We start from the raw sequence: 10270 nt of genomic DNA on the forward strand, positions 1-10270 counted from the left end.
GAATTTGGTTCAAGGTGATAGATCTATAGTTAAGTACGAGGAAAAATTTTTGCGACTTAGCCAGTATGCCCGAGGAATAGTAGTAACGGAATACAAGTGTTGTGTTCGGTTTGAGGACAGCCTCAAGGATAGCCTTCGAGTGTTGATAGCTCCACAGAGGGAGCAGGACTTTGCTGCATTAGTAGAGAATAGATTGCTGAGGAGGTAAAGCGCGTCGAGCGTCAGAATCAAGAAAAAGAAAGGAGCAGAGATAAGAGGGTTTTGGAGACCTCAAATTCTAATCAGAGGCCTAAGAAAAATGCCAGAATGGAAGGGCCAGTTCGGGTTAAGGCCCTGTTGCTGTTACTGGATTACAGCCTTGTGTGGGTTGTAGGAGTTATCATCGGGGTGAGTGTCAGAAAAGAAATGGGACGTGGTTCAGGTGCGAATCAATGGGGCACTTTGTAAGAGATTGTACACAGAGCCTTGAATAGATGCAAGCTGTAGGGCAGGGTGTTACTCAACCAGTAAGAGGTGGTCAACAGCCACAAAAAGGATGTGGTCAGGCTAGGGGTGGAAACAGTTTGGGCCATGGAGCACCAGACAGAGGTGCTGGTCAAGCTGAGGCGAGGCAACCAGCTTTGGTGTATGCAGCATGTTGCCGAGAGGGCGGAGACGCTTCAGATGCAAATACTAGACGTACTTTATCTATAATGTGTTATATTCATAGTTGGGTACTAGAGTACGCAGCAGGAGCGTGGTGGTGTAGGTTAAGTTAAGCGATTGTGTTGATAGTTGGAAATTTCAAGGACGAAATTTCTTTAAGGGGGTAGAATTGTAACGCCTTGAAATTTGGGCCTAGAAGTATTGGGCCTTGAGCAAGGGAATGGTTAGAAAATTGTACATAAAAGTTCAAGAAGATGGCATAAAATAATTGTCTGATCTGATGGTGAAGTGATTTGGGAATGTCTAGGAGTATTGGAAAAGTCCTGGGTGTAAACTTAGGCTTTAGCAGAATTTTAATTTTAAGTGAATAAAACCCTGGATGCTTGGAAGTATGCCTTTTAAATTATTGTGTTAAAAAAATGACACAATGAAGCATGTGGTCCAGTGGTTGGGGCGTCATTAAGGTTGTAAGGGAGCCTGGGTTCAAGTCTTGGCTCTTGCAATTTATTTTGGTTTTTCTTTTAAAGGAACCTGGATTTTGGCCTGTAGACCTTTTAATTAATTGAGGATATTTTGTGACACAAGAGAGCTTGTGGCAAGGAGGCAAGTGGCGTGTGAGCATGTGGGAAGGGTAAGGGTTCGAATTCCCTTGCAAGCAAAATGCAGTTATTTTGGTACATGAGAATGGTAAGTGGTTGAATTGGATTGAAACTCTGAAAGGTTGTTGTGGACTTGGTAAAAGGGTGAAGTTTGAACTGGCCATAGTTGTTGATTGAACTTGAATTGGGGGGAGTTGGAGTAAATCAAGGAGAAAATGGTGAAAGGAATCAGTGAGATTTTCAAGGAATTTGATGAGTGGCCAAATTTAGGGTTACATGGGATTGTGCATTCGATTTTTGGGGGCAACCATTTTGGGATTTTATATTTGGTGCTGCCGAATGTGTATAGGAACTTTAGGGGTCTTTCATCATTCTTTTCTTTTTGTAGCTTTCCTCTTGAGCGGTTGTTCTCCTAATCTTGGTGCGTTTTTGACCATTCGGGTCTTTTCCTTTTTAGCATTATTTTGCAATTGTTTTTCATTTTGCTAAAACTCAAGTGAGCAAATGCCAAATTCTTTTAAAAGCCTTCTTTTCTTCTACCCTTAATTTCTCCTTTGGCCGAACATAATTCTTTTGTCTCTTTTGATTCCCTAAGCCGATTATTTTTTATTCACCGAATAGCTTAACCTTGTAGTCAAAGATGGTTTGGTCAAATTCTGCTATTGGTGATTGTTTCGATTTCATTTCCTTGTGACGCCAACCTCTGTCAACTGGCTGAATACTCAAGCTTTCGTCTTTTCTCTTTTCTTTTCCACTATTCAGTTTTGGCTTTCGAAAGGGAGGTTTCTCTAGTATCGTAGGGTATCTGAAGCGATTGCGCGAGGGTAAGTGCTTTGGCCAAATACTTCTTTGGTATTGGTAGGGATTCTAAACCTTAGGTTTTAACCAATCATATTTATAGGAATCTGTGGTAGTGCAGATTCAGGACTCTAACAAGTGATAAGTTAAAATCAGTGACTTTGGAGGATTAGTAATCCACTTGTGCTGCAGAGGTGAGATGGTGCTTATTTGGGTTAAGTGAGTATGATCATTTAGGTAGGGAACTAACCAAATATTGGAATGAATGTAGGCTTTGGGTGTGAGCTATTACTCGGCTTCGCAAGTAAAGTGAGTAACCGTACACCTGATTTCGTTGTTGTCAAACGCGGGATATAGGTGTGTATTCATACCCTTATTTAACTGTGAATCGGCAAAAGCTGAAAAGCTGAAATGCAAAAAACTTGACATTCGAGGCCTCATGAGCATGCGAACGCACTTGGGGCCAATCGAGCCCCAAATCGTGGGTAGTGGATAGTAGAGGCCACCATGTGCGTTTTCATGGACTGGGACCGTTATGGGCCTCGACGGGCCAAAATGGGCCGCTGGGCACAATGGGCTCATGGGCCTACATGGGTAAAATCCTCGATAAGTGATCATTGATAGGTTGGTTTATGAGGCTTACGATGCCGTATGTGAATCTGGGCTAAGTGGGCCACATGAGAGTGTGGGTCCACTTGGGCCCAATAGTAGGTTTTAGGCCCATATACATTGTTCTGGACATGTAGGTCATTTAAATCACTTGAAGCGATGATAGACCTTCTAGAAGGTCGTAATAAGTATTGAGACCCCAATATTGGTAAAATAACCAAAATACCTTTAGGGGTAAAATCATCGTTTTACCCCTAACTTACAAGATTTCTGTTACACCCCTAGTGGTAAGTTGACTAATGTATGTATGATAGTTATATGATTGATACCGAGCATGACATCCTGCATTCACGTATGTTACTGTGACATGTCATCCTTCATGGGGTTGGGTTAATATTGACGGAGGAAGTGTACGGCTCGTAGTCGTTCTGTACAAGGCTTTCAGCCTTTCTACGATACTTATGGTTTATAGTTGTTCTGTTAGCTGGAAGCGTTGCTGCGATATTTATGGCCTTTAGCCGTTCTGTTGACTTAGTGCCGCAACCGGTGCTCAGCTTGGTGTGTTGGCTGGGTGGGTCGTTTTTATCCTCACATGGTGTGTTGGTTGGTATGGGTGGTGTATTGGTTGGATTAGGCTGGATATCTGTCTGCATATCTACATCTGATACTAATTCTGTATTGGGCTTAGGCCCACCTGATTCTGTTAATGGGCTAAGGCCACCTTATCTGTTTCTTTGTTGGGCTCAGGCCTAGTCTATTTCCGCATATTGTATGTCTGACTATTCATATTATAAAAGATTACACACTGGGTTTTCGTAAACTCACCCTTCTGTCTAACTGCACAGGTAATCCCCAGCCATCGGCTATTTGGAGCCGCGAGGAACTCGAAGGTTGCCACACGACTGCTAATGCTCTACTGTAGTCTTTTTATTTGAATTTTATATTTTGGGTTGTAATAAGGCCTTTACAATTTTTGGATTTTAAATTTGGATTTCCTTATTTTGTTTTATAACTACTAGAATAGAATTTTCCAAAACAACAACTGTTCTTCAAAATATCACGTTTCCACAACTATTTTAAATTAAGCTTCTGCAACAAATAAGGTTTTAAAGGTAATAACGTTTTACAAGAGAATGACTTTTAATAAACGACGTTTTTAAAAAAAATAGGCAAACGGGATCGAAAGTTTTAAATTGCAAAAGTTTTAAATTGTAAGAAGGGTTTTTAATGAAAACATGGGTTTCAAAAAACACTTCAATGTGACACGTCGAGTTCAGGCCTAACTTCTAGGCCGAGCTTGGGGTGTTACACGTGAGTTCTTAAACCTCACGCAAGGTGATCGATCTGTGGCCGAGTATAAGGTTAAATTCCTAAGGCTGAGCCACTATGGACATGGTATGGTGGCATCGGAATATGAGAGGTGTGTTCATTTTAAGGATAGACTGAGAGATAATCTGAGAGTTTTAATAGCTCCACAGAGGGAGTGCGAGTTTTCTGTTCTGGTGGAGAATGCGAAGATTGCTGAAGATGTTAGGTGCGTAGAGCACCACAATAGAGATAAGGAGAGAGATAAGAACAAGAAGGATTCAAAGCCCTCAAGTCTTGTCCAAAAGCTTAAGAAAAAGGCCAAATCTGATGGACCAGTTAGAGTGGGGGCTCTTGTTGATTCATCTAGGTTGCAACCGTATGGTGATTGTGGTAGGCGTCATCCGGGTGAGTGTTGGAGAAGGATTAGGGCCTGTTTGAAGTGTAGATATTTAGAGCACCGTATTAGAGATTGTCCATAGTGGGCATATCAGACACAAGCTCCAGGTTTTGTGCAGCCTCATAGGACAGTTCAGTAGCCACCTAGAGGCTGCGGTCAGTCTAAGGGTGGTAATGGTATAGGCCGAGGGCAGAGAGCACTGGGCAGAGGTGCTGGTCAGATAGGGGCGAGGCAGCCTACACTGGTATATGTTGCACGACGCTGGGAGGATAGAGATGCTCTTAACGTCATCACCGGTACGTTCTTTATATTTGATGTACCTTACTTGGCTTTGATAGACATAGGGTCTACTCATTCATACATAGCTAGTACTATATCTGAAACCTTAAGAATTTCTGTTGAGAGCACTATTAGTGAGGTTACTGTACTGAGTCCGTTGGGGCAATCTGTTCGGGTTAGTAAACTATATAGAGATGTTTCGTTAGTGGTGCATGGGATTATTTTTCTGTCTAATTTGATGTAGCTTCTATTTAGGGAGTTCGATTTAATCTTGGTTATAGACTGGTTGGTCGAGCACCGAGTTAATCTGGATTATGTGACTAAGAGGGTCGTTTTGAGGACTATGCATGATGAGGAGGTGGTAATAATCGGTGAGCGTCGAGATTATCTGTCTAACGTGAACTCCGCTCTTATGGCTGAGAAACTGGTTCAAAAAGGGTGTGAGGTGTATTTGGCGTACGTCAGTGTTTCTGTTTTTAGGGACACTGCTATTGGAGATATAAAAAATGTGAGGGATTTTCTAGATGTCATTCTTGAGGAGTTACCAGGATTGCCTCCTAATTAGGAAGTGGAGTTTAAGATTGAGCTTCTTTCGGGTACGACTCCTATGTCCATTGCTTCCTACCGTATGGCACCAAAAGAGCTTACTGAGCTTAAGGCTCAATTGCAAGAGCTTTTGGTTTGTGGTTTCATCCGTGCTAGTGTGTCTCCGTGGGGAGCACGAGTTCTATTTGTTAAGAAAAAGGATGGGACCATGAGGATGTGCGTTGATTATCGACAGCTGAATAAGTTGACCGTGAAGAATAAGTATCTGCTTCTGAGGACTCACGATTTGTTTGATTAGTTTCGAGGGGATTCTATGTTCTCCAATATTGATCTTCGATCTAGGTATCACTAGTTGAGGGTTAATGATGTGGACATTCATAAGATTGCATTTAGGACTCGTTATAGACACTACGAGTTCCTAGTTATGCAATTTGGTCTGACGAATGCTCCAGCTACATTTATGCATTTATGCATTTGATGAACCGAGTGGGTCAGCCTTATTTGGATCAGTTTGTTGTGGTTTTCATCGATGATATTCTGGTATATTCTAAGACGAAAGGATGAGCATGATGAACATCTCAGGGTAGTGCTTCAGATTCTTCGTGAGAAGCAGCTTTATGCTAAGCTAAGCAAGTATGAGTTCTGGTTACGTAAAGTGACTTTTCTGGGGAACGTGGTTTCTTCTAAGGGGATTCGAGTTGATCCTTAAAATATTGAGGTTATTCTTGATTGGAAACAGCCTAAGAACGTGTCTAAGATCCGTGGCTTTTGGGTTTGGCGGGTTATTATTGATGCTTTGTTGAGGGATTTTCTCTGATTGCAGCTCCTTTTACTAAACTTCTACATAAGGGTGTATCATTTGTCTAGATAGATACGTAGCAATCGAGCTTTGAGAAACTCAAGTTTGTTCATTTGTCTAGATGGATACGTAGCAATCGAGCTTTGAGAAACTCAAGTTTGTTCTGACTCAAGCTCATGTTTTGATATAGCCTGAGTCTAGTAAGGAGTTTGTGGTCTATAGTGATGCTTCGCACGTTGGTTTGGGGTGTGTTCTAATGCAAAATGGTAAGATTTTGGCTTATGCATCCCATCAACTTAAGACACACGAAGGGAACTATCCGACGCAAGATCTTGAGTTGGTAACAATGGTATTTGCTTTGAAAATCTAGAGGCATTATCTGTATGGTGAGAGGTGTATCATCTACACCGATCACAAGAGCCTCAAGTATCTCCTTACTTAGAAGGACTGGAACTTTAGGCAGTACAGTTGGATTGAACTGTTTAAAGAATATGACTGCACCATAAAGTTTCGCCCTGGTAAGGCCAATGTGGTGGCCGACACTCTAAGCCATAGAGTGATAACTGATCTAAGAGCGATGTTTGCTCGCCCTATTTTGTTTGATGATGGGAGTCTGTTAGTCGAGTTGCAAGTTAAGCTGACTTGGATTGATCAGATTCGAGATAAACAGTTAGTGGATGAGACCCTAAGTGTGCAGTTCCATCAGGATGAAAGTGGCAACAGATCAAATTTTGGATCAAATTTGATCAAATTTTGGATTAAACAGTCAATTCTGCAGGAGGCGCATAGTAGCCCTTATGCTATGCATCCCGGTGGTAATAAGATGTATCATGATCTCTATGAGTTGTATTAGTAGATGGGGTTGAAGCGTGAGGTTACGGATTTCATTGCTTATTTTCTAACGTGTCAGCAGGTTAACACCAAGCATCAGTTACCTTTTGGTTTGCTACAGCTGGTTAAGATTCCCCTATGGAAGTGGGAACGAGTGACGATCGATTTTGTTAGTGGGTTGCCCTTTACACCCAATAACAAGGATTTTTTTTGGGTCATCGTGGATCAATTGACCAAGTCTACTCACTTCATTTAGGTTTAGACTGATTATTCTCTGCAGAAGCTAGCGAAGTTGTACATTTCTGAGATAGTAAGACTGCATGAGGTTTCTGTCTCAGTCATTTCTGATAAAGATCCTCTCTTCACTTATCGATTCTAGAAGAAATTGTATGAGGCTATAGGTTCAAGGTTAGACTTCACAAATGCGTTCCATCCTCAGACTGATGGTCAATTCTGAGAGGGTGATTTAGATACTGGAGGATATGCTTCAAAGCTCTGTGATTGATTTTCGAGGTAGTTGGGAGGATTATCTATCGTTAGCTGAGTTTGCCTATAATAATAGCTTTCAGTCTAACAATCAGATGGCACCTTACGAGGCTCTATATGGTCATAAGTGTCGCACTCCGTTATGTTGGACTGAATTGGGTGAGTGACGAGTATTGGGTCCTGAGTTATTTTTTGAGACAGAGGATAAGGTTAGATTGATTTGGGATCATTTGAAGGTGGCTTCTGATAGACAGAAATCCTATGCAGATCTGAAGAGGCGTGAGATTGAGTACTCTATGGGAGACTTAGTGTTTCTTAAGGATTCTCCCTGGAAGAAGATTCTTAGGTTCGATCATAAGGGCAAGCTAAGCCCTAGGTTTCTTGCGCCATATCGGATTCTAAAACGAGTGGGACCAGTTGGTTACCAGTTGAAGCTACCTCCAGAGTTAGACTGTATTCATGATGTGTTTCACGTCTCGATGTTGAGGCGGTACCGATCTGATCCATCTCACATAGTCTCCATTGAGGATATCAAGGTTGGTCGGATTTGACCTTTAAGGAGGAACCGGTTCAGATTATGGAGTGAGACGTTAAGCTTCTGAGGAGGAGTTTCATTCTATTAGTGAAGGTTCTGTGGTGGCATCATAGCACCGAGTAAGCCACGTGGGAACCTGAGGACTCAATGTGTCAACAGTATCCTTATCTGTTTTGATCAGGTAAATTTCAAGGTCAAAATTTCTTTTAGGGGGTAGAGTTGTAACGCCTCAACTTTTATTCCTGCTGTTGTAAAAAGTTGACACAACTATGTATCTACTTCAGTGATTAAGTGTTTTGGGTATGTGTGAGAAGTCCTAAGTTCAAGCCTTACCTTGAGCAAAATTTTTTATTTTTGGAATTAAGCCTTACCCTTGGTGAGTGGGTTTATTTCTAATTGTTGCTATTGGATATCAGAATGGGCCTACTGGTCTTGTGGTTAGGTGGAGTGTGAGTTTGTTGGAGGTCTTGTGTTCGAATCTTTGTGCAAGCGAGACTGCTAATATTTTTGCTCTATTGGCTTGTAAAGTTTCGGTTGAACGAAAACTCTGAATAATGGTTGTTAGTGAGATTAATGGAGAGATTTGAGGGATATAGGAAGTTTTGTGAACTATCCTCATTATTTTCTTTTCTTTAAAATTTCAGCTCTTCTTTTCCTCTCTAACGTTTTTATGTTTTCCTTTTACCAAACTTTTGTCTCTTCCAACCACGGTGTTAATTTTTGTTCCGCCATACAATTTTTGAAGGTAATGGTTATCTTGGCATTTTTGCAATGTTTCCTTTGTATTCTCGTTCTTTTTGAAGATTTAAGTTAATTCAGTAAATTATTTTGGTAGGTGTTCTTCGGGAATATCGAGACCATTCAGAGTTCTTGTGAAATTTTGCGATCACTATTGTGAAGGGTAAGTTCTTGAATTGTTAGAAGTGGTTTTGTTGTGCTTTCGAGTTTTGGCCAAGAGATGGCTCGATTGATTCGTTTGAGGATTTAAGTAACTGTGGGTTTTTTGTTGTAATTATTAGGTATTGCTCGCTTCAGGAGTGCTTCTGTGTCGAAAATGAATCAGGTGTGTACCCGGAACACCGAAAAACCCCCACTATCGATGCCACACGGCTATGTGGTAGGTGGTAGGCTGTATGCAACGACACAACCGTGTGATCGACGAAGGACAGGCTATGCGCAAGACACGGCCGTGTGATGGCCAGAGTGTGGCTATGTAAACCACACGGGCTAGGCCAAATTGGGCGTGTGGGCCACATGGGTGTATGGGCCCATAGGGGCAAGCCACACGGGCGTGTGGTATCTGGGCCAAGTAGTGTGATCCACACAGGCAAGGCCATTCTTGGAGTATGGGCCACACGGACATGTGGGCCCATTTATCTGAATTTTTCCCTAAGGTTGAACGGGTCGCCCCAAACGTTTGTGGGCCTACTGTAGGGTCGGTAGGGGCTAATTAAACCTAAACTGTATGAACTATCTGTTTGATATTCTAATCTGATTAGAATTCTGATGCATGTCTACTTGCACTATTATCTACTATTTGTATACGATCATAAGCATGTGAGCATGTTAGATTATTCTTCTATCCTTGTATATCTCTGTATCTGATATAGGGGTTGGGGTGATGTATATTGAAGGAAGTGTTCTGAAAGGCAATTTACGCTTATTATTTGGCAGCATGGTTGCATTATATCTATTATGCGTCGTATCGGTACTATATGGTGTGTAGGGATGGGTTGGTGTTTTAAACCCCACATGGTGTGTAAGGATGGCCGGAGATGGTGTGTAGAGGATAAGGGTAGGATTCTGATTCTGATTTGTGTATCTGTATCTGTAATGGGTTTAGGCCTGAATCTGTATCTGACCGGTTCTGTTTTACTATATGTGTATGCATGCTTAATTCTGTGGTGTTACACATTGAGTTTACATAAACTCACTCTTTTCTGTTTGATCTATACAGGTAATCCACAGACTTAGGCGGATCAATGCAACAGGGGATTCGTCAGTGACCACCTGTTAAGTACTATTTTCGATTTGGTTTTACTTTAAATTTTTATTCATTTTTGGGTATTTTTGTAAAATGTGAACTTTTCAAACTGTTGTTTTAATTTGGGTTTGACTGCGTATTATGCTTTTAAGGTTGCCAAACTTTAAAAAAACTCAGATTTTACCAAAAAGAAAGGCTTCCTAAACTTAAAGATTTTATAAGCTTCCGCTAAAAAGGGGTACGTCTTAAGACATTTCGACTAATTAAATAAACATTTTGGAATAAATATAGACAAATAGGAGTTAGATAATCGCAATTGGGTTTTACCGAGATAACCCCGTTTTCAAAATCCTTTCCATGTGACATCGCCATATTTGGCCATAACGTCTAGGCCAGGTTTGGGGTGTTACAAAGCTAACAAAATTAAATCAACAATAACAATCCAAAATTCACC

General features: G+C 41.3%; 1 protein-coding gene across 1 annotated transcript; it reads left to right on the top strand.

Moving 5' to 3' along the window:
* The first annotated feature begins 6836 nt into the window (after positions 1–6836).
* On the top strand, positions 6837–8383 carry LOC121230518 (uncharacterized). The gene is made up of 6 exons (XM_041115418.1): positions 6837–6980; positions 7092–7136; positions 7282–7456; positions 7565–7750; positions 7946–8013; positions 8249–8383. Exons 1-6 carry the CDS (start codon positions 6837–6839, stop codon positions 8381–8383), a joined length of 753 nt encoding a protein of 250 aa, XP_040971352.1.
* The last annotated feature ends 1887 nt before the right edge of the window (positions 8384–10270 follow it).

The sequence above is a fragment of the Gossypium hirsutum genome, chromosome A06 (genome assembly GCF_007990345.1).
Source record: "Gossypium hirsutum isolate 1008001.06 chromosome A06, Gossypium_hirsutum_v2.1, whole genome shotgun sequence".
Classification (NCBI taxonomy): Eukaryota; Viridiplantae; Streptophyta; class Magnoliopsida; order Malvales; family Malvaceae; genus Gossypium; species Gossypium hirsutum.